Raw genomic sequence first — 24,086 nt, forward strand, 5'->3', positions numbered from 1 at the left:
AACACTTCAGAAAATCACTGTCAGTAACTACAGTCGGTCGCTACATCTGTAAGTGCAAGTTAAAACTCTACTATGCAAAGTGAAAGCCATTTATCAACAACACCCAGAAACGCGGCCGGCTTCGCTGGGCCCAAGCGCAAATAAAAATGTAGTTTCTCAGTTCGAACATTAAATATCTTGTCATTGCTGTCTATTCAATTGAGTATAAGTTGAAAAGGATTTGCAAATCATTGTATTCTCTTTTTATTTACGAATTACACAACGTGCCAACTTCACTGGTCTTGGGGGTTGTATTTTTTATTAATCACACAATGCTAAAACAGGATTATAACTTGATGTGATGCACTTTTCAGTGTTCATTCCAAGCCGCACATTCTCTACAATTTGCCCAAACGATGTAAAACTGAGAAATTTGAAGATGCCTTGCTGTGTCAGTGCCCACTTGTAAGTGCCAACATCGTCAATGATATGCTTTTATGTTGAGCGTACACTAAAGTGTGGCTAACAGTGAGGCTTCATTTCTGTTGTTGGCAGGAAAACACATTGGCATCTCCTTCTGATCAGAAGTCCAGCCTCCTAGCTTTGACCGGTAATAATTGGTTGTATCGCTTATCGGATGCAACAGGACAGGAGCTGGAGGGAGTTTTCCTGTCTTCAAAACACAAGTTTAAGTAAATGGGAATTATTACAATCCTGGTGGCAGTATATTTAAATAGAATTGATTGTATGTTGCTGTTTTTTTTAATATACATTATGAATATCATTTAGGTACCTAAGCTGGGATGTTTCACAGGAGATTTTCTATGTTAAATCTGTTCAAAGCAAAGACAACCCCCAAGCACGACAGGTAAGAATCAATGCATGCTAGGGTGTTTCAAATACTTTAAAAAAAGTAGGGAGAATCCAAAGTGTAGCCTGGAGTTAGTTTTTTCATTTCCATGACACATTTTACAGACAAAACCAACACATCCCAGTTTAAAACATGACACACAAAACTGGAACCAACCCAGATTCTCTCAAAAATGTGACTTGAAAACCAAAAAAGCTCACGACTTATGTGTGTGTCTAATGTTTGATGATTTCCGTGTGGCCTATAATGACACACATGTATACCATTTTCTTTGAACATATATATTTTTTTTTTCATGTGTGCTTAAATCACCAAAATGATTCCCGAGCGTGCTGCTCACTGCTCCCCTCAACTCCCAGGGGGTGAAACAAGGGAATGGGTCAAATGCAGAGGGTCATTTCACCACACCTAGTGTGTGTGTGACTATCAGTGGTACTTTAACTTGAAGCTATTAAAAAGGTTTTATTTGGCAGAATGATAACATCAGCAAATAATAATAATAGGAATGAATGAAATAGCTCAAAATGGATTGGATATTTCATGAATTTTCATTGTTACCTATAACTCAAACCTGAGATGTGAATGTTTATTTCAGAGAGTTTAGCATGTATTGATTGACCTACCGGTACATTGTATTGGTTTTAGTATCTTTAAAGCGGACCTATGATGATTTTAATCTACCTTAAAAACACTTCCTTGTGAAGTGAATTATATTTATATAGCGCTTTTTCTCTAGTGACTCAAAGCGCTTTTACATAGTGAAACCCAATATCTAAGTTACATTTAAACCAGTGTGAGTGGCACTGGGAGCAGGTGGGTAAAGTGTCTTGCCTAAGGACACAACGGCAGTGACTAGGATGGTGGAAGCGGGTATCGAACCTGGAACCCACAAGTTGCTGGCACGGCCACTCTACCAACCGAGCTATACCACCCATGTGGTCCAGTTCATTGTTTTTCAACCTTTTTTGAGCCAAGGCACATTTTTTTAATTGAAAAAATCCGTAGGCACACCGCCAGCAGAAAACATTAAAAAATTAAACTCAGCAGCCGATATTGACAATAAAAAGTTGTTGTCGCAATTGTTGGATATGACTTTAAACCATAACCAAGCATGCATCACTATAGCTCTTGTCACGATCTGTCACATCACGCCGTGACATAGTTTTTTGCTGTTTTCCTGTGTGTAGTGTTTTAGTTCTTGTCTTGCACTCCTATTTTGGTGGCTTTTTCTCTTTATTTGGTATTTTCCTGTAGCAGTTTCATGTCTTCCTTGACAGCTATTCCCCACACTTGCTTTGTTTAAGCAATCAAGAATATTTCAGTTGTTTTTATCCTTCTTTGCGGGGACATTGTTGATTGTCATGTCATGTTCGGACGTACATTGTCTTTGCTCCACAGTAAGTCTTTGCTGTCGTCCAGCATTCTGTTTTTGTTTACTTTGTAGCCAGTTCAGTTTTAGTTTCGTTCTGCATAGCCTTCCCAAAGATTCAATGCCTTTTCTTAGGGGCACTCGCCTTTTGTTTATTTTTGGTTTAAGCATTAGATACCTTTTTACCTGCACACTGCCTACCGCTGTTTCCCACATCTACAAAGCAATTAGCTACCTGCTGCTACCTACTGATATGGAAGAGTATAACGTGGTAAGTCTGCCGATCTACAAACAGTACAGACACTCAACAACAACACATTATTTGCGGATTATAATTACTTGTTTGTAATATTTTTAACCCAAATAGGTGAAATTACATCATCTCCCACGGCACACCAGACTGTATCTCACGACGCACTAGTGTGCCGCGGCACAGTGGTTGAAAAACACTGGTCTAGATAACATGTATTGTACTGGTATATGCTTTGGTGTGAATATTGCTCCACAGTCATATTTATAAGCCATTTTTTGAGTCTGTCTGCAAGATGTTTGTTTCTGTAAGCGTTCCCAGAGTGCAAATTAAACCACACCCCACTTTCTCCAAAAGTATAATTTATCTTTTGAATATGTACAGTAAACTATTTACATGTACAGTACAGGCCAAAAGTTTGGACACACCTTCTCATTCAATGTGTTTTCTTTATTTTTATGACTATTTACATTGTAGATTGTCACATTAAAACTATGAATGAACACATGTGGAGTTATGTACTTAACAAAAAAAGGTGAAATAACTGAAAACATGTTTTATATTCTAGTTTCTTCAAAATAGCCACACTTTGCTCTGATTACTGCTTTGCACACTCTTGGCATTCTCTCCATGAGCTTCAAGCACACCTGTGAAGTGAAAACCATTTCAGGTTACTACCTCTTGAAGCTCATGGAGAGAATGCCGTTTTTGTTTCGCTTGATTGTAAAATATGTCGATCGAGAGGGTGTGTGACGTTCATATGTTGTCAATATTAAGTGTTTTATCCTTCATAGTTAATATTGTAAATCCCACATTCTTTATTTTCATGTACATTCTGGGTGTCTCATTCAGTAAAAAAATGTAAAATTCCATTCCGTTTTCAAGGCGGTCTGTCATAACGTTTTTAGCATTCAATCAGACATTATTGTGAGGTTTTGTATTAGTGTTCCTAAAAATAGGACCCAAGCACACATACTCTACAGCAGATTTTCACAGCTTACATATATATACTGTATATATATGTATATATATATATATATATATATATATATATATATATATATATATATATATATATATATATATGTATATGTGTGTACGTGTATATATGTATACATATGTGTGTGATATATAGTGTATATATATATATATACAAACCCCGTTTCCATATGAGTTGGGAAATTGTGTTAGATGTAAATATAAACGGAATACAATGATTTGCAAATCCTTTTCAACCCATATTCAGTTGAATATGCTACAAAGACAAGATATTTGATGTTCAAACTCATAAACTTTATTTTCTTTTGCAAATAATAATTAACTTAGAATTTCATGGCTGCAACACGTGCCAAAGTAGTTGGGAAAGGGCATGTTGACCACTGTGTTACACGGCCTTTCCTTTTAACAACACTCAGTAAACGTTTTGGAACTGAGGAGACACATTTTTTAAGCTTCTCAGGTGGAATTTTTTCCCATTCTTGCTTGAGGTACAGCTTAAGTTGTTCAACAGTCCGGGGTCTCCGTTGTGGTATTTTAGGCTTCATAATGCGCCACACATTTTCAATTGGAGACAGGTCTGGACTACAGGCAGGCCAGTCTAGTACCCGCACTCTTTTACTATGAAGCCACGTTGATGTAACACGTGGCTTGGCATTGTCTTGCTGAAATAAGCAGGGGCGTCCATCGTAACGTTGCTTGGATGGCAACATATGTTGCTCCAAAACCTGTATGTACCTTTCAGCATTAATGGTGCCTTCACAGATGTGTAAGTTACCCATATCTTGGGCACTAATACACCCCCATACCATCACAGATGCTGGCTTTTCAACTTTGCGCCTATAACAATCCGGATGGTTCTTTTCCTCTTTGGTCTGGAGGACACGACGTCCACAGTTTCCAAAAACAATTTGAAATGTGGACTCGTCAGACCACAGAACACTTTTCCATTGTATCAGTCCATCTTAGATAAGCTCAGGCCCAGCGAAGCCGGTGGCGTTTCTGGGTGTTGTTGATAAACGGTTTTGGCCTTGCATGGGAGAGTTTTAACTTGCACTTACAGATGTAGCGACAAACTGTAGTTACTGACAGTTGTTTTCTGAAATGTTCCTGAGCCTATGTGGTGATATCCTTTACACATTGATGTCGCTTGTTGATGCAGTACAGCCTGAGAGATCGAAGGTCACGGGCTTAGCTGCTTACGTGCAGTGATTTCTCCAGATTCTCTGAACCCTTTGATGATATTACGGACCGTAGATGATGAAATCCCTAAAGTCCTTGCAATAGCTGGTTGAGAAAGGTTTTCCTTCAACTGTTCAACAATTTGCTCACGCATTTGTTGACAAAGTGGTGACCCTCGCCCCATCCTTGTTTTTGAATGACTGAGCATTTCATGGAATCTACTTTTATACCCAATCATGGCACCCACCTGTTCCCAATTTGCCTGTTCACCTGTGGGATGTTCCAAATAAGTGTTTGATGAGCATTCCTCAACTTTATCAGTATTTATTGCCACCTTTCCCTAATTCTTTGTCACGTGTTGCTGGCATCAAATTCTAAGTTAATGATTATTTGCAAAAAAAAAAAGTTTATCAGTTTGAACATCAAATATGTTGTCTTTGTAGCATATTCAACTGAATATGGGTTGAAAATGATTTGCAAATCATTGTATTCCAATTATGTTCTAACACAATTTCCCAACTCATATGGAAACGGGGTTTGTATATATATATATATATATATATATATATATATATATATATATATATATATATATATGTATATATAGTTAGATAGATAGATATACCGGCCCCCAGACACATTTTTTTCTCAAAATTTGGCCCCCCGAGTCAAAATAATTGCCCAGGCCTGATGTAGGCCCTTGTATTAGATTTCTCAAATAGTGCAGGTGTATCAGTTGATTCACTAAGTTATTCTCATTTGTCCAGGCCGCGATCACACAAAGCACAGGGACGCAGCTTGCCATTTTTCAAATGTTCCCCTTGCAAATTGTGGGCATAATGGAAGTCAACAAACAGGTTTGTGTTTTTATGTTTCAACTGTTTTAATGTATCAGTGGGAGTGGCGAGTTATCAAGATATGAATGTAAATCTTGCAGGTGTTTGGGAGTGGCGTTACCGACGTTGCTCTATCCCAGGGGGTCCTTGTCGTGTCATACAGCAGGGCTGTCAAGTTGTTTAGTTTTGAGCACATTGTGAAAAAAGTGGGTATTTCTTTAGTACACACTCTACAGTAGAAGCTCCTAAAAGGTGGCATTATGTAAACTTGTGATGTCCAATGTATGGCCCTGGAGCCCACGGCGTGTTCTTTGTGGGACATTATAGAAATACACAAAAAATTAGGAGGCAAAAAGGCATAATGTAATGAGAAGAAGCTGACATGTTGATACTAAGAAGTATTTGTAGAAATAATAGAGCCGCCTTTAAATATACGTATGTGTACATGAACAGTTTTTTTTAGCCGTTACAAAGACTTACATCATGCATGCATCATTATGCAAATTAGACGATGGTGTTACTATGACACTTTTGATATATATTAATGAAAAGCTCTGCCACATCTTTTTTGACTCTACTATAATGTAATAATAATAAAAAAATATTATGATATATTATTAAATTATTAAACTATATGAGTATATGTGTGTGTGTATATACAGTATATATATATATATATATATATATATATATATATATATATATATATATATATATATATATATATATATATATATATATATATATATATATACACACACACACATATATGTATGTATGCGGTATATAGCATATTTTTTTGTGTATAAATATATGTGTGTGAGTTTGTTAGTTAAAATACATACTGTGTTTCTTGTAGTACATGAAGGAAAGATTAGCACTTGGAATGGCGAGTACACTTCTCAAAGGCAAAAAAGTGGGAGAATTTCCATTTGGCATTCCTGTAAATATCCAGATTACAGGTAAGTTTATCAGTGTTTGTGCAAAAGATTTAATATAGACTCTCTAGGTTCTTAACTTTTTTGACCTCGGAGACCACTCAAATCTTGTAACACTGAAGTAGCAATCTTACTCTTGATTTTAATCATATTCAATAATCTACTTAAAGTTTGCCAGGTTAACAACCTTGTCAAATGATATGAAGTAACGTGTTAATCACAAATATTATTATTCACACATAAAACATAGGCTCAGGTCAGGCTGATTAAAAATAAGTACTAACCAAATATATTGCATACTGCATTAGAAGATACTCATTTTTTTTAATTCAATTGTGTTTTACTAAAATAAATAAACTAAATTAATAATGAACTTAGTTCTTAACTTTCTTTACTCAACTTAACTAACTAAAACTTTACTAACTAAAAATGTGCAAATGAAAATACAGCTTCACCACTTAAGTCATAATTTCTAAAGGGGAAGTGCACTTTTATGAGAATTTTGTTTATCATTCACAGTCCTTGTGTAAGACAAGCATCCATCCCTTTTTTATCACTTGTCCCTTTCTCTGTCGTTTGGCGGCTGTAGCCTATCCCAGCTGCACTCAAGCGAAAGGCAGAGGTACACCCATATGTTTTTTCTATTTTTATGCATTCTAACTTGTAAATAAAAGTTAGCTAAAGTCAGCTAACAATAGGGCGAATGAGATTTGCTCTATTCTGCCTGTAAAGCACTCTCAAAACATCCAAAAACCTCCATCATCGTTTTGTGTACCGTATTTTCCGGAGTATAAGGCGCTCCGGAGTATAAGTCGCGCCGGCCGAAAATGCATAATAAAAAAGGAAAAAAACATATATAAGTCGCACTGGAGTATAAATCGCATTTTTTGGGGAAAAATGTATTTGATAAAACCCAACACCAAGAATAGACATTTGAAAGGCAATTTAAAATAAATAAAGATTAGTGACCAACAGGCTGAATAAGTGTACGTTATATGACGCATAAATAACCAACTGAGAACGTGCCTGGTATGTTAACGTAACATATTATGGTAAGAGTCATTCAAATAACTATAACATATAGAACATGCTATACGTTTACCAAACAATCTGTCACTCCTAATCGCTAAATCCCATGAAATCTTATACGTCTAGTGAATGAGCTAAATAATATTATTTGATATTTTACGGTGTTAATAATTTCACACATAAGTCGCTCTTGAGTATAAGTCGCACCCCCGGCCAAACTATGAAAAAAACTGCGACTTATAGTCCGAAAAATACGGTACATGCTGTAAGTATATGTCAAATGCAGTAACAGGGACGTACATTATAACATGTAACAATTATGTATTTTGGTCATTTTAAGCATACAGCCGCGTATTACCATCACAATGTTCGCTTTTCCGACAACAAAATTACTAATCATGGCAAACTTCATGAGAAACAACAAAAACTACTTTGGGACAAATGATGACCTTATGTTTTTTAAGCCTGAATATAAGGAAGTTGATTTACAAGTTTTAAAAATCTGTGAGTTAAACAGATCCAGCGTTAGAGAAAATTAAGCATCATGCAGCAGTATTGCTAGACAAAGAATACAAACTATGAACATAATTTAAAAAGTCACTTACTGTACAAAGTCTGCTGTCGATGGGATGCCGACTGATGATATGCCGACTGATGGGATGTTCATATCTTCCTGTTTAGATGAAGAATTAATCATAATCGTCACGCAGTTTAAAAAAAAAAAGGTGCTACAAATCAGCATCATATCGTTAATTTCGTCTTTTTTGCCATCTCCGGGTCTATGTTCGAGGTCAAAGTTGACCAACTTCTCAGTTTATGGCCACAGCCTTCTACCATCCAGGTGAGAGGCATGATTCATAATCTAGATTTAACTTTCACCAACTCAGAGGCGATGCAGCAGCAGCAGCTCAGTATGTTAATACTGTAGTTGCATAAGATAGTTAGCTCTCTGTGATCATAGAACCGCTAAAAATAGTTTGTCTGCGTTAGCGCTTATGGTAACAATATAGCTAATACTTGGTTAATATTCATGTCATGAGATGTAAATGGAGTGTTTTTTTAATGTTTTTGTAGAGGGGTTGATGAGTGAAATAATGTACTCCTATTAGCTGCCTTGTAAGCCACCTCATACTTGCCAAATTCTACAAATTAGAATGCATTAAAAAAAAGAAAAACATATGTGTTCTTGTCTTACATAGGGATTGTGAATGATAGGCAAAATTCCAGAAAAAGTTTGGTTCCTACTTTAAAAGCTTCTCTGTGACCTTAGCTCTAGACTTCTTCTGCTTGTTTGAGATTGGTATTACTGCCACAAGTAGTGGAAAAGTTTATTACGACTGAGTACCGCCCATACGGACCACAGCTGAGAAACAGATATATTTTTGCCAACCCAACAATGGGCCCTATGGTTAAGAAACGCTGCTCTAGTCCACAGGTACTGCAAGGGTCGTGATACAAATTTTGATGGATTAGACTCCCTCTACCCCACAACAAATTTAAATGTATTAAAATAAAGATTAACATCGATCCAGCTAAAGGTAGGGGAAATAATCGATTTTTAGATGCATCGCAATTCAGACATCAATCAATTAAGAAATGTAAATAACTGATAATCTATTTATTGTAAATAAAGTAATGCAGGCAGTTCTAAAATTTGGCTGACTGCAGCAAACCACCTCAATGAGAGATCCGACCATCCATCCATCCATCTTCTTCCTCTTATCCTAAGTCGGGTCGCGGGGGCAGCAGCCTAAGCAAAGAAGCCCAGACTTCCCTCTCCCCAGCCACTTCGTTCAGCCCTTCCCGGGGGATCCCGAGGCATTCCCAAGCCAGCTGGGAGACATAGCCTCTCCACCGTGTCCTGGGTCTTCCCGTGGTCACCTACCAGTCGGACGCGCCCTAAACACCTCCCCAGGGAGGCGTTTGGGCGGCATTATGACCAGATGCCTGAACCACTTCCTCTGGCTCCTCTCCTTGTGAAGGAGCAGCAAGTTTACTTTGAGCTCCTCCCGAATGAAAGAGCTTCTCACCCTATCTCTAAGGGGGAGCCCTGCTTCCCAAACTCATGTCGGCCGCATGTACCTGTGATCTTGTCCTTTCGGTAATAATCCAAAACTCATTACCACAGCTGAGGATAGGGAGGCACCAGATATTGGGTCAGAGTAAACCATGTTCCGTGCCTCTATTGTCGAGGCAGGCTGGTGGACACCAGCGGTGAAGGATGCCGTCAAGCTGAAGGAGGAGTAGTAGTACTGACAGGCCAAGCGGTGTGCAGCTTTGGCGGTTGCAGAGGCAAAAACTCGGACATGGGAGGAGTTTGGAGAAGCCATGGAGAACGACATCCGGACGGCTTCGAAGTGATTCTGGACCACCGTCCTTCGCCTCAGGAGGGGGAAGCAGTGCACTGTCAACACCATGTATAGGTGGGACGGTGTACAGCTGACGTCCACCTCGGATGTTGTGGATCGGTAGAAGGAATACTTCGAAGACCTCCTCAATCCCAACTACAAGTCTTCCAATGAAAAAGCTCCTCGGTGGCAGGGCTTCTGGGGTGGATGAGATGCTCCCGGAGTTCCTGTAGGCTCTGAATGCTGTGGGGCTGTCGTGGTTGACAAGACTCTGCAGCATTGCGTGGACATCGGGGGCAGTGCCTCAGGATTGGCATACTGGGGTGGTGGTTCCTCTATTTAAAAAGGGGAACCAGAGGATGTGTTCCAATTTTCGTGGGATCACACTCTTCAGCCTTCCTGATAAGGTCTATTCAGGTTACAGGAGAGGAGGCTACGTCGGATAGTTGAACCTTGAATTCAGGAGGAGCAGTGTGGTTTTAATCTGGTCGTGGAACAGTTGACCGACTCTATACTCTCGGCGGGATCCTTGAGGGTGCATGGGAGTTTGCCTAACCACTCTACATGTGTTTTGTGGACTTGGAGAAGGCATTCGACGGTGTCATCAGGAAGTCTTGTGGAGAGTGCTCAGAGAGTATGGGGTATCGGACCGCCTGATTGTGGCGGTCCGCTCTCTGTATGATCAGTGTCAGAGCTTGGCTCGCATTGCCGGCAGTAAGTCGAACCCGTTTCCTGTGAGGGTTGGACTCCGCCAGGGCTGGCCTTTGTCACTGATTCTGTTTACAACTTTTATGGACAGAATTTCTAGGCGCAGTCAGAATCCAGCTTGGTGGCTGCAGGATTAGGTCTTTGCTTTTTGCAGATGATGTGGTCCTGCTGGCTTCATCTGACCAGGATATTCAGCTCTCACTGGATCGGTTCGCGGCTGAGTGTGAAGCGACTGGGATGAAAATCAGCACTTCCGAGTCTGAGTCCATGGTTCTCACCTGGAAAAGGGGGGAGCGCCATCTCTGGGTTGCGGAGGAGATCCTGCCCCAAGTGGAGGAGTTCATGTACCTCTTGGTCTGTTCAGGTCCGAGATCCGACCAGCTCCTTTATTATAGGGCACTTATGTTCCAGTTTTGCACACATTTCCGTTATTTTAATCAATGTCATGGGAATTAATTAAACGGTTTCTTATTACAAATGCACTGTTTTTTAAAGGGGAACATTATCACCAGACCTATGTAAGCGTCAATATATACCTTGATGTTGCAGAAAAAAGACCATATATTTTTTTAATCGATTTCCGAACTCTAAATGGGTGAATTTTGGCGAATTAAAGGCCTTTCTAATATTCGCTCTCGGAGCGATGACGTCACAACGTGGCGTCACATCGGGAAGCAATCCGCCATTTTCTCAAACACCGAGTCAAATCAGCTCTGTTATTTTCCGTTTTTTTCAACTGTTTTCCGTACCTTGGAGACATCATGCCTCGTCGGTGTGTTGTCGGAGGGTGTAACAACACGAACAGGGACGGATTCAAGTTGCACCAGTGGCCCAAAGATGCGAAAGTGGCAAGAAATTGGACGTTTGTTCCGCACACTTTACCGACGAAAGCTATGCTACGACAGAGATGGCAAGAATGTGTGGATATCCTGCGACACTCAAAGCAGATGCATTTCCAATGATAAAGTCAAAGAAATCTGCCGCCAGACCCCCATTGAATCTGCCGGAGTGTGTGAGCAATTCAGGGACAAAGGTCCTCGGTAGCACGGCAAGCAATGGCGGCAGTTTGTTCCCGCAGACGAGCGAGCTAAACCCCCTATCGACCCTAGCTTCCCTGGCCTGCTGACATCAACTCCAAAACTGGACAGATCAGCTTTCAGGAAAAGAGAGCGGATGAGGGTATGTCTACAGAATATATTAATTGATGAAAATTGGGCTGTCTGCACTCTCAAAGTGCATGTTGTTGCCAAATGTATTTCATATGCTGTAAACCTAGTTCATAGTTGTTAGTTTCCTTTAATGCCAAACAAACACATACCAATCGTTGGTTAGAAGGCGATCGCCGAATTCGTCCTCGCTTTCTCCCGTGTCGCTGGCTGTCGTGTTATTTTCGTCGGTTTCGCTTGCATACGGTTCAAACCGATATGGCTCAATAGCTTCAGTTTCTTCTTCAATTTCGTTTTCGCTACCTGCCTCCACACTACAACCATCCGTTTCAATACATTCGTAATCTGTTGAATCGCTTAAACCGCTGAAATCCGAGTCTGCATCCGAGCTAATGTCGCTATAGCTTGCTGTTCTTTCCGCCATGTTTGTTTGTGTTGGCTTCACTATGTGACGTCACAGGAAAATGGACGGGTGTTTATAACGATGGTTAAAATCAGGCACTTTGAAGCTTTTTTTAGGGATATTGCGTTATGGGTAAAATTTTGAAAAAATCTTCGGAAAATATAATAAGCCACAGCAAACTGATTTTTAATGGTTTTAACCATTCTGAAATTGTGATAATGTTCCCCTTTAAAGTTGCAAGTGATAAACGCTTATTTATAAAATAAAATAAATGTAAAACTAAAGATGCATCATTAATAGATTTTTAATTGAATCATAGCTCCTAAATTGTAATCGTAATCGAATCATGAGGTGCCCAATGATTTCCACCTCTAGATCCAGCACATTATAGTGTAGTTGATACAGAGCAGTGCCATAGCCACCCTACTCACTGTACCTTGCACATTATAGTCAAAGCATTTAAATATCTTAATGCACAATAACATTGTACTTTCAGGAGCAGTTTATTTCAAAACAACACTTTATACAAAATGTAAAAGTGCTCCATCTTTCTATCAGTTTGGGTGTCATTGGTCTGGAAACCATTAAAGCTCTAGAATCCTATACAGATTTGTTTCTCTTAATTCTTTTTTTGCAGAGCGTCCTCCTGTGCTTTTTGAAGTGCCCTGCTCCAATACTGGTGTGCAGATTGGAGGGTTCCCTTGGCACTATATTCACACACCACCACAGAAGCGTCACCAAGGGACTCACCACATTTGCTCACTCAGAGACAGGACTATGGTATGAAATAAATTGCTAAGAATCTTTGGACATATGTCTGTTGAAGTGTTCGGAGTTTGCCAAATGTGGTCCGCACGTGAGAGTAATGTCAGCACTAAGTGCGGTTAGGGAACAGTTGTTTGTGACAGTCCTTTTATTCCTCTGTTAAAAGCTTCTCTCAATTTGTCCTTGTGAGTAGTCCATGTAAGACCTTCATTTGCAGTTTCACTCTTAACATGCAAATGTCAACAATTTTTATGTGCAATTCATGTTTTCAAATTTCCCCAACTTAAAGGTTTTCCAATCTTTTTTTTTTTTAATGAATTTAGGCCACTAATGGAATCAGGAAAATGAACTGTTGTTCTTTAGAGAGCGATGTGATTTTCTTCCATCCTGACGACTCGGGAAGAATTATTCATGTGGGGCCCAGCACTATAAAGTGAGTAACACAAAATATTATTATGAACACCTGGACAATCTAATGAGATCTATTTGTTTGTAAAACTTATAATCACGGTTGTCGTTTTCCGAAACGCTGTTGTGTCTCTTGTTTACAGCCAATTGAGGATTTACATAATAGTTTGAACCAGAGGCGTCACTAGCAAGACTCAGAAATGATGTGTTATTGTAATCTGTTTTTAATACAGTACAACAAACACAGATTTGCACAGTAACAGGATAGTGTAAACAGCATTAAAAACAACTTTGAATTCAGTGATGTGTGTGTTCTCTATATGAACAAACAGCAACAAGCAACTTTTCTCTATAAAGTCGCCTGCAAAGTATGAGAGTGGCGGCTTGCCGTTTTTCGGTTTGTTTTTTGACGTGTGGTTGCTTATTTGGGCTTGCTTTTCTGTCCAACAACAAAGCAAAACTTGATTGCGTCGGTAGGTAGGTACAGTCGTCGGTTAACATGCCTCCCGGTTGACTTGGTATGCCCCCAAACACACACATGTAAATGACGCATGTGCAACTATAGTATGTCAGAGCCCAGACTGACAGAGAAACAACTAATACAGTTGGGAAAACTTAATATAAATAACATTTAAAATATACAAACACTACAGGCCAAAGGTTTGGACACACCTTCTCCTCATTCAATGTGTTTTCTTTATTTTCATGACTATTTACATTGTAGATTGTCACAGGGTGTACCCCTCCTACCACCCAAATGCAGCTGAGAAAGGCTCCAGCACCCCCGCAACCCTGATAGGGACAAGCGGTAGAAAATGGATGGATGAATGGATTGTCACATCAAAACTATGAATGAACACATGTGGAGTTATGCACTTAACAAAAAAAGGTGAAATAACTGAAAACATGTTTTATATTCTAGTTTCTTCAAAATAGCCACCCTTTGCTCTGATTACTGCTTTGCACACTCTTGGCATTCTCTCCATGAGCTTCAAGCACACCTGTGAAGTGAAAACTATTTCAGGTGACTACTTCTTGAAGTTCATCGAGAGAATGCTAAATGCTAGAATATAAAACATGTTTTCAGTTATTTCACCTTTTTTTGTTAAGTACATAACTCCATATGTGTTCATTCATTGTTTTGATGTGACAATCTACAATGTAAATAGTCATGAAAATAAAGAAAACGCATTGAATGAGAAGGTGTGTCCAAACTTTTGGCTTGTACTGTACATATACTGTATTTTATAATGAGAACAGATAGAGCCCTGAAGGACTGCAAAAGACCCCATGTTGATATGTGTGTCTTAATGTTATGTTTTGTTTGACAGCCTTAAATAACATATTTTTATGGATAAAACAACACCAAATTATTTTGGCTGGCTTAACCCCCCAATCTTGTATTTAAATTTTAATAAGGTATAGTTTTTAAAGATTTAAAAAAAAAAACTTGTATTTGTGATTCAATTATGAGGTAAATATGGACAAAATGTGATTAATCGCAATTAAACGTTTTTAATTGTTTGACGGCACTAAAAACATGTTTTTATTATTTAAAAAAAAAAAAAAAAAAAACTTATTTAGGCGACCATGTTGGGTTTATATTTCAACAGGGTATACTTAATAAATATAAAAAAAATAAACTTCTATTTGCGATTAATTAAGATTAATTATGAGTTAACTCTTAAGAGAATGTGATTAATAAACGTATTTTGTTATCTTTCTAAAGACAAGACTTTTGCATCGGGTAAATGCAATATTCTTTCCTTCCAGCATTCTAAAAATCCTTGGTAGGTTGTCAACAAAGGTAATTGAAGATTTCTCGATGGCAACTCGTCAACACAACATTGTAAGTCTTGCGCTTTTAAATGGTGGACTGTTTTGCTGTTGGGTGACAAATCAAACATATTTTTTATCACACATGCAGGTTCCTTAATTTAAAAAAATGTTGTGTTTCTTCTTTACGTCTAATGCAGCCCACTTCACAAGTCACTGTCACCTCTTCGGGGCGCGCAGTGAAGAGACGAATCCAGCAGCTGGATGATGACCCAGATCAGGAGGTATTATTAATGTTCTTCAGTAATCGCTCCAATCCACTCTACAATCCACATGTAGAGAGTGTTTGGTAGAAAATGGAGAGATGGATGGATGCTTTATTGTAGAGCTCAAAGTAGACGGCCAGTAAAGTCATTTTGACAGTAAAGTACTTACATAGTCATTTGCACTAACAGAACTATTTGATCAGGTCTACTGTATAATTAATCTAATATTATTTACAGGACTAGTGCTAATGAGTTTTAAGATGGGACTTAAATGCTTCTACTGAGGTAGCATCTCTAACTAAGGGCATTCCATAGTACTGGAGCCCAAATAGAAAACGCTGAATAGCCCACAGACTTTTTTTGAGCTTTGGGAATTACTAATTATTCTTTGAACGCAGATTTCTTGCCGGGACATATGGTACAATACAATCGGCAAGATAGGATAGAGCTAGATCGTGTAGTATTTTATACCTATGTAGTAAAACCTTAAAGTCACATCTTAAGTGCACAGGAAGCCAGTGCAGGTGAGCCAGTATAGGTATATAAAGGCATATACAGTATAGGTATATAGGTATATAAAAGTATATACAGTATAGGCGTAATATGATCAAACTTTCTTGTTCTTGTCAAAAGTCTAGCAGACACATTTTGCTAAGATGTCAATAAACTTCTCAATCAATCAATCAATGTTCCAGTGATCGAGATGAGACGTAACGAACGCATGAATAATGATCTCAGTGTCTCAATGGGACAAATTTTAGCGATATTACAGAGATGAAAGAAGGCTGTTTTAGTAACACTCTTAATGTGTGACTCAAATGAGAGAGTTGGGTCGAAGGTAATACCCAGATTATTTACCGAGTCGCCTTGTGTAATTGTTTGGTTGTCAAATGTTAAGGTGGTATCATTAATTAGGTGTTGGTGTCTAGCAGGACCGATAATCAGCATTTCCGTTTTCTTAGTGTTAAGATGCAAAAAGTTGCTGGACAGCCATTGCTTAATTTCATTAAGACACACCTCCAGGTGACTACAATCTGGCGTGTTGGTCAGCTTTAGGGGCATGTAGAGTTGGGTGTCATCAGCATAACAGTGAAAGCTAACACCGTATTTGCATATGATGTCACCTAGCTGCAGCATGTAGATGCTGAAGAGTGCAGGACTAAGAACCGAACCCTGTGGAACTCCACACGTTACCTTAACATAGTCCGAGGTCACATTGTTATGGGAGACGCACATCATTCGGTCAGTAAGATAGGAGTTGAACCAAGAAAAGGCTAAGTATGACATACCAATACGTGTTTTGATACGTTCTAATAAAATGTTATGATCGACGGTATCGAAAGCAGCGCTAAGATAAAGAAGCAGCAACATCGATGACGCATCAGAATCCATCGTTAGCAATAGATCATTAGTCATTTTTGCGAGGGCTGTCTCCAAAGAGTAATTTGCCCTGAAACCGGACTGAAAGGGCTCACAGAGATTGTTAGATGCTAAGTGTTCATTTAGCTGCTGTTCAACAATTTTTTCGAGGATTTTCGAGATAAAGGGAAGGTGGGACACCGGCCGGTAGTTTACCATGAGGTCAGGATCGAGGTTAGGTCTTTTGAGCAGAGGATGAATGGCCCTTTTTTTGAATGCCAAGGCAACGGTGCCAGAGGAAAATGATAAGTTTATAATATTTAGCACTGATGGTCCTAATATTACAAACAGCTCCTTAATAAGTTTCCCAGGAAGTGGGTCAAGTAAACATGTGTGTTTTGTCCCATTTAGAAAGTCGCAGGACTTCCTCTAATGTTATTTCTTCAAAAAGAGACAGATTATGTTGGAGGGCAATATTCGACATACATACATTCGTATCTGCGTTAATAGAACCCAGTTTTAGCTGGAACATGTTATCTTTAATCTCCTTCCTAATGAGTTTCTTATTAAAGAAATTCATAAAGTCATGTTGGTCGAGCTGTTGGGGGGAGTCCCTTGTTGCATTAGCGATGCTACAGTACTGAACAAATATTTAGGATCGTTTCTATTGAGGCGAATGAGATTGGAGTAGTAATTAGTTTTAGCTAAGGTAAGCGTGTGTTTATAAGTTATTAAACTATCACTCCATGCTTGATGGAAAACTTCAATTTTAGTCACACGCCATTTGCGTTCCAGCTTTATACATGATAGTTTAAGAGATCTGGTTTCTTCTGTAAACCAGGGGGTACACCTTTTAGGGGCCCTTTTTAGCTTTAATGTTGCGGCTGCTAAAGCAGTGGTTAATAGTAACTTGTTGACAATGGGTCAGAACTTCAAATTTTAGAAGGTAATGATCAGACAATACTTAGTGTACAGGAGTATTGTAACTTTGAAGGTGGTGACACGCCGCACAAGGACTAGGTCTATCGTATTATCATTGCGATGTGTGGGTTCATTTATTATTTATGTAAAACCACAGCTATCGATTATAGTCTGGAGCGCCACTCACGGAGGGTCTGATGGGGTATTCATATGGATATTAAAATCCTTCATTATAATTATATTATATGCATCTGTCACTAGATCAGTGACAAACTGAAAATCCACTGATAAAGTCTGAATAGGGCCCAGGGGGGCGATAGATAACAGCCAGATAGAGAGGTGTCGGTGTGCCAGACCTCGTAGTAAGCACCTCAAATGATTTATAATTATTACTTTGGTAAGGGCTAAGGTTAAGATTTTCATCGGATATTAGTGCGACCCATCCACCCCTTTTAAGGGGACGGGCAATATGTGCACTCGTATACTTAGGAGATGCATCGTTAAGCGGGAAAAATTAATCTGGTTTTAGCCAGGTTTGGCTAAAACCAAAGACATTAAGACTGTTGTCTCTAATTACCTCATTAACTAATAACGTTTTGGGAGACAATGATCTGATGTTTAAAAAGGCCATATTATAGGTAGTGGGCTGTTTTGAGGATGTTTTGTTAATGGTATCTGTAGTACTGATATTAATAACGCTACGTTTATTTTGTGTAGTACACCTTAAATAATTTCGATCACATCTAGGAATTGATATGATGGGGATCTTGAGATTATTTGCTTGGTGCTGCGACAGATTGAACGCGTCATAATTTGCCACATCAGTAGAATGCACGGGGCGGTATAGTTCGGTTGGTAGAGTGGCCGTGCCAGCAACTTGAGGGTTCCAGGTTCGATCTCCGCTTCTGCCATCCTAGTCACTGCCATAAAATGTCAGCAACAAGCTATAATATCTTACTGAGATAATTTAGGACTAAAACCCTTAAAAAAAGTAAAACACTCTAACATAAAATCTGCTTAGTGAGAATACTTATCTTATTAGACAGAAAATAAGCAAATATCACCATTATTTGAGATACTTAATCTTACTTAGATTTCAGTTTTTGCAGTGTACCTTTCTTTATTCATGCGGTACTTTATTAGTAGCGGTGTACTGTACAACCCCCTAGGCCCACAACAAACCCAACAGCAATGGAGTTAATGGCTGAGATCTTTTTTTTTTTACCTTCATCATGCTTCGGTTGATTAATAAAATAAGAACTACACAGAGAAAAAGCCGCCCTATATGACTGTTGTCTCTTATGAATTTTTTAAAGTTATGTAACGTTAATGTTTTCACATTCACAAGCTTTAAAGTTTTAATATTTTAGTATTATTATTTAGTATTTTAGCATAACGTTAGCGAGCGTGGCTAGCTGCCAAACATTACAAAATAGCGTTCCAAACGAACATGTAATATATTGTATAACTTTTGCAGAAATTGTGCATTTTTCTCTGGCCCTACCTGAGCGAGTCAGCGTCTGAAATCCCTCACTCTGAAGGGCTAGAGTTATACCCCCTACTCCTGCAAAGAGTCATCGGGACACCACTACCTTCACGAGAAGTGCAAAATGTAGGGATAGGGCTAAAAAGTAGGGTAAGGGGATGATTTGGGACTGGGCCCAAGTCTGCCATGTTTAGAAAAGACACTCGCGTTTCATTCAGGGAGTAGGAACAAATTTGTTACAGGAAGTCGGAAGTGCGACTGCTATGGAAACGGAAATAAATGCGCCAAATAATTGGTTCCGGCTGTTCAAAAAAGAACAAATACAGTAAATATAGTACATATTACATATAATGTTATGATCGTGTCTGTTACAACATTACATATGGGTTATACTTGTATAGCGCTTTTCTACCTTCAAGGTACTCAAAGCGCTTTGACAGTATTTCCACATTCACCCATTCACACACACATTCACACACTGATGGCGGGAGCTGCCATGCAAGGCCCTAACCACCACCCATCAGGAGCGAGGATGAAGTGTCTTGCTCAAGGACACAACGGACGTGACAAGGCGGTATAGCTCAGTTGGTAGAGTGGCCGTGCCAGCAACTTGAGGGTTCCAGGTTCGATCTCCGCTTCCGCCATCCTAGTCACTGCCGTTGTGTCCTTGGGCAAGACACTTTACCCACCTGCTCCCAGTGCCACCCACACTGGTTTAAATGTAACTTAGATATTGGGTTTCACTATGTAAAAGCACTTTGAGTCACTAGAGAAAAGCGCTATATAAAAATAATTAACTTCACATGTTCACCTCTGGCACAGTCACTACAGCAAAAAATATGTGAGTGAAATGCTATGTGTGCAGGAACTTTCCAGCCTGATGCTGGTTAGTTCTAGCTTATTTTAGACACTAGCTATATTTACATGACAATATTTGTATTCTTATGAGAGTTCCTGCTCTGGAACCAATATTTTTAATAGCAAACCTTTCTCCAGCTCGCCGCTGTATTTCCACATTGTGCAAACTTTCCCGTTTTCAAGAATAACAACTATTTCAGACTTTCCGCATGGTGGAATACGAGGACGAGCTGGACCTTCTAGCCGTGGTGGTCACCAACGGTGCAGACGGGGAAGGAAGAGCTCAGATCCAACTGCATGACAACCAGAGTGGACGTATATTGAAGACCGTTGACCTGTCAGAAACGTGGGATGAGGTAAGGAATCCCACAGTGGCTTGGAAGACGTGTGCAGATGTACTGAAGTGAGTTGTCGTACGTTCAGACCTTCCGACATGGCCTGGTCTTCGACAAGGACACAATTGTTCATATTGAACAAAAGGACACCAACGTCTGCTGCCATGTCTACAAGCTCCAGGCCGCCAACATATGAAAGCTGCGAGGAAATGTTTGACTACTGTTTAGGTTTGTTCCATGTTTTCTACTGCGTACGCACACGGTTTGAGTTGAATTCATAATGTTTGTGTAAGTAAAAGTTGGTCACTTTGCTTTTAAACCAGTTTTGTCACATTTATTATGCCTCAAGGTAAGTTTTTGTATACCGGTAGTCTGTTGCTTATGTTGTGTAGCAAAGCACACACAACCTGACCACCAACATGCAAGAATGTCGGGAGCGATTTATCTGTGTGTGTGTGTGTGTGTGTGTGTGTGTGTGTGTGTGTGCGTGTGTGTGTGTGTGTGTGTGTGTGCGTGTGCGCGTGTGCGCGTGTGCGTGTGTGCGTGTGTGCGCGTGGGAGAGACAGTTTTTCAGTGGGGTCAGACAGCTTACTCATTGGCACGTCGGCAATAGTCCGTAAGAAGATGAGTATTTCAGTGGATTGTTATTTGGTTAATCATCAAGACAAATATTCTTAGGGCGGAACTGAAGGGCCTCACACTGTTCCAATGAGTCACAGGAAGTTGAAGTATTCTGAGAACTGCAGCCGGCAGAGTGGATGAGGAAAATCGAAAAAGCCTTTTGCAGTCCTTCAGTGCTCTATCGTTTCTCATTATAAAATACAGTATAGGACACACCTTCTCCTCATTCAATGCAATTTTTCTTTTATTTTCATGACTATTTACATTGTAGATTGTCACATCAAAACTATGAATGAGCACATGTGGAGTTATGTACTTAACAAAAAAAGGTGAAATAACATGTTTTATATTCTAGTTTCTTCAAAATAGCCACCCTTTGCTCTGATTACTGCTTTGCACACTCTTGGCATTCTCTCCATGAGCTTCAAGCACACCTGTGAAGTGAAAACCATTTCAGGTGACTACCTCTTGAAGCTCATGGAGAGAATGCCAAGAGTGTGCAAAGCAGTAATCAGAGCAAAGGGTGGCTATTTTGAATAAACTAGAATATAAAATATGTTTTCAGTTGTTTCACCTTTTTTTAAGTACATAACTCCACATGTGTTCATTCATAGTTTTGATGTGACAATCTGCAATAGTCATGAAAATAAAGAAAACGTATTAATTGAGGAGAAGGTGTGTCCAAACTTTTGGCCTGTACTGTATACCGTATTTTTCTGACTATAAGTCGCAGGTTTTTTTTATAGTTTGGTCGGGGGTGCGACTTATACTCAGGAGCGACTTATGTGTGAAATTATTAACACATTACCGTAAAATATCAAATAATATTATTTAGCTCATTCACGTAAGAGACTAGACGTATAAGATTTCATGGGATTTAGCGATTAGGAGTGACAGATTGTTTGGTAAACGTATAGCATGTTCTATATGTTATAGTTATTTGAATGACTCTTACCATAATATGTTACGTTAACATACCAGGCACCTTCTCAGTTGGTTATTTATGCCTCATATAATGTACACTTATTCAGCCTGTTGTTCACTATTCTTTATTTAGTTTAAATTGCCTTTCAAATGTCTATTCTTGGTGTTGGGTTTTATCAAATACATTTCCCCCAAAAATGCGACTTATACTCCAGTGCGACTTGTATATGTTTTTTTCCTTCTTTATTATGCATTTTCGGCAGGTGCGACTTATACTCCGGTGCGACTTATACTCCGAAAAATATGGTATTTAGGCATTTGAGCAACCAATATCCAGTGGGTACAGTAAGTATTTGAATGTGTGTTTGAATACAGTAAATCAAACACTGTTCTTTAATCAAGTGATTCTTTGGCGCACCACTAGATATGTTGGTACACACCACAGTTTGATAAATAACTGGTATCGAGGAACTTGGACCACTGTTAACACACTGGCAGGTGCTTGTGTTGACATTTAACCTTGCTAGCAAACATAGAACACTGGGGTTCAAACTTGTGATTTATATAACTGAGGTGTTCCTCAAGGAACCCTTTTAAATCCTCCCCTTTTTGGCAGGTACACATTTTTTTGGTAATGTGTTTCATGTAACTACACATCTTATTTACTCCAGATGTAGTCAGTAGTCATTTGTTCAATTTCTTACGTTAGAAGGTTCAGTTTCAGGTTCTCTCTTTTTCCTCATTTGGACTATCCAACTGGTCGATTAAATAAACTTGTCAGAGACTCGCATTTTTGCTGCGGATTCTTAAAAACACAAGAGTGTTGTCATAATAGATGATGTTTGACTCGCTTTTTAGGCAGAAGTTCCTTAAAAACCCCGGAGCTCTGACAAAATAGTTCAAAATCAAAAGTCTACTGTAGAGAACCCTGGTTCTGTGGATTATACAAGATAAGATTAATAGTGTAGGGTCCTTAGCTTCTACAAATAGAAAGAGGTCAGTATGAATATGTATTGAATTTGGGGAGCCATACTTTGGTGTGCAGAATTAAATGACTTGGATGGCCTCAATTTGATCACCCCTGCTTTAAATCCTTCAGAAATGTTTTTTTTATTTTTTTAACATATTTGTGTAGCTACTTAATTTATTTAGCTAATTTATTTTCATTGAGGGCCACGTCACAGCTATGGCTGCCAGCAGAGGGCCACTTGTAACAGTGAGAATACATTCATTTGCCTATGCATCGGAATATTATTGCCCGTCCCCTTAAAAGGGGTGGGGGGGTCGCACTAATATACAATGAAAACTTTAACCTTACCCCTAACCTAAATAATAAATACAAATCGTTTGAGGTGCTTACTATGAGGTCTGTCGCACCGCTGCCTCTCGATATGGCTGTTATCTACCGCCCCCCAGGGCCCTACTCGGACTTTATTAACGAATTCTCAGAGTTCGTTGCTGATCTAGTGACGCACGCAGACAATATAATCATAATGGGGGACTTTAATATCCATATGAATACCCCATCGGACCCTCAGTGCGTGGCGCTCCAGACTATAATTGATAGCTGTGGTCTTACACAAATAATAAATGAACCTACGCATCGCAACGGCAATACGATAGATCTAGTGCTGGTCAGGGGTGTCACCACCTCCAAAGTTATGGTACTCCCGTATACTAAAGTAATGTCCGATCATTACCTTATAAAATTCGAAGTTCTGACTCATTGTCAACAAACTAATAATAATAATAACTGCTATAGCAGCCGCAACGTTAATGCTGCCACAACAATGACTCTTGCTGACCTACTGCCTTCGGTAAAGGCACCATTCCCAAATTATGTCGGCTCTATTGATAACCTCACTAACAACTTTGACAATGCCCTGCGCAAAACCATTGATAGTATAGCACCGCTAAAACAAAAAAGGGCCCCTAAAAGGCGCACCCCATGGTTTACAGAGGAAACCAGAGCTCATAAATTATCATGTAGAAAGTTGGAACGCAAATGGCGCGCGACCTAGCTTGAGGTTTTCCATCAAGCATGGAGTGATAGTTTAATATCGTATAAACGCATGCTTACCTTAGCTAAAGCTAAATATTACTCAAATCTCATCCGCCTCAACAAAAACGACCCTAAATTTTTGTTTAGTACAGTAGCATCGCTAACCCAACAAGGGACTCCTCCCAATAGCTCCACCCACTCGGCAGATGACTTTATGAATTTCTTTAATAAGAAAATTTAACTCATTAGAAAGGAGATTAAAGACAACGCATCCCAGCTACAACTGGGTT

General features: G+C 39.2%; 1 protein-coding gene across 4 annotated transcripts in view; it reads left to right on the forward strand.

Annotated features, from left to right (window-relative positions):
• LOC133613815 (plasma membrane ascorbate-dependent reductase CYBRD1) overlaps nucleotides 1-24,086 on the forward strand; it is a 43,477-nt gene that overhangs the window by 6,519 nt on the left and 12,872 nt on the right. The window contains exons 4-16 of one of the 4 annotated variants that reach the window (XM_061971630.2): nucleotides 354-444; nucleotides 535-671; nucleotides 769-847; nucleotides 5,415-5,504; nucleotides 5,585-5,689; nucleotides 6,343-6,445; nucleotides 10,661-10,870; nucleotides 12,713-12,855; nucleotides 13,164-13,273; nucleotides 15,022-15,097; nucleotides 15,225-15,308; nucleotides 20,115-20,270; nucleotides 20,338-20,477. In XM_061971630.2, the coding sequence (XP_061827614.2) occupies nucleotides 354-444; nucleotides 535-671; nucleotides 769-847; nucleotides 5,415-5,504; nucleotides 5,585-5,689; nucleotides 6,343-6,445; nucleotides 10,661-10,870; nucleotides 12,713-12,855; nucleotides 13,164-13,273; nucleotides 15,022-15,097; nucleotides 15,225-15,308; nucleotides 20,115-20,270; nucleotides 20,338-20,445 (1,492 nt within the window). In that variant the 3' untranslated portion in view covers nucleotides 20,446-20,477. Of the gene's footprint in view, nucleotides 1-353; nucleotides 445-534; nucleotides 672-768; nucleotides 848-5,414; nucleotides 5,505-5,584; nucleotides 5,690-6,342; nucleotides 6,446-10,660; nucleotides 10,871-12,712; nucleotides 12,856-13,163; nucleotides 13,274-15,021; nucleotides 15,098-15,224; nucleotides 15,309-20,114; nucleotides 20,271-20,337; nucleotides 20,478-24,086 lie in introns of those variants that run through there. The other 3 variants (XM_061971632.2, XM_061971631.2, XM_072914452.1) reach the window with 3 other exon arrangements.

This window comes from Nerophis lumbriciformis, linkage group LG13 (genome assembly GCF_033978685.3).
Source record: "Nerophis lumbriciformis linkage group LG13, RoL_Nlum_v2.1, whole genome shotgun sequence".
Classification (NCBI taxonomy): Eukaryota; Metazoa; Chordata; class Actinopteri; order Syngnathiformes; family Syngnathidae; genus Nerophis; species Nerophis lumbriciformis.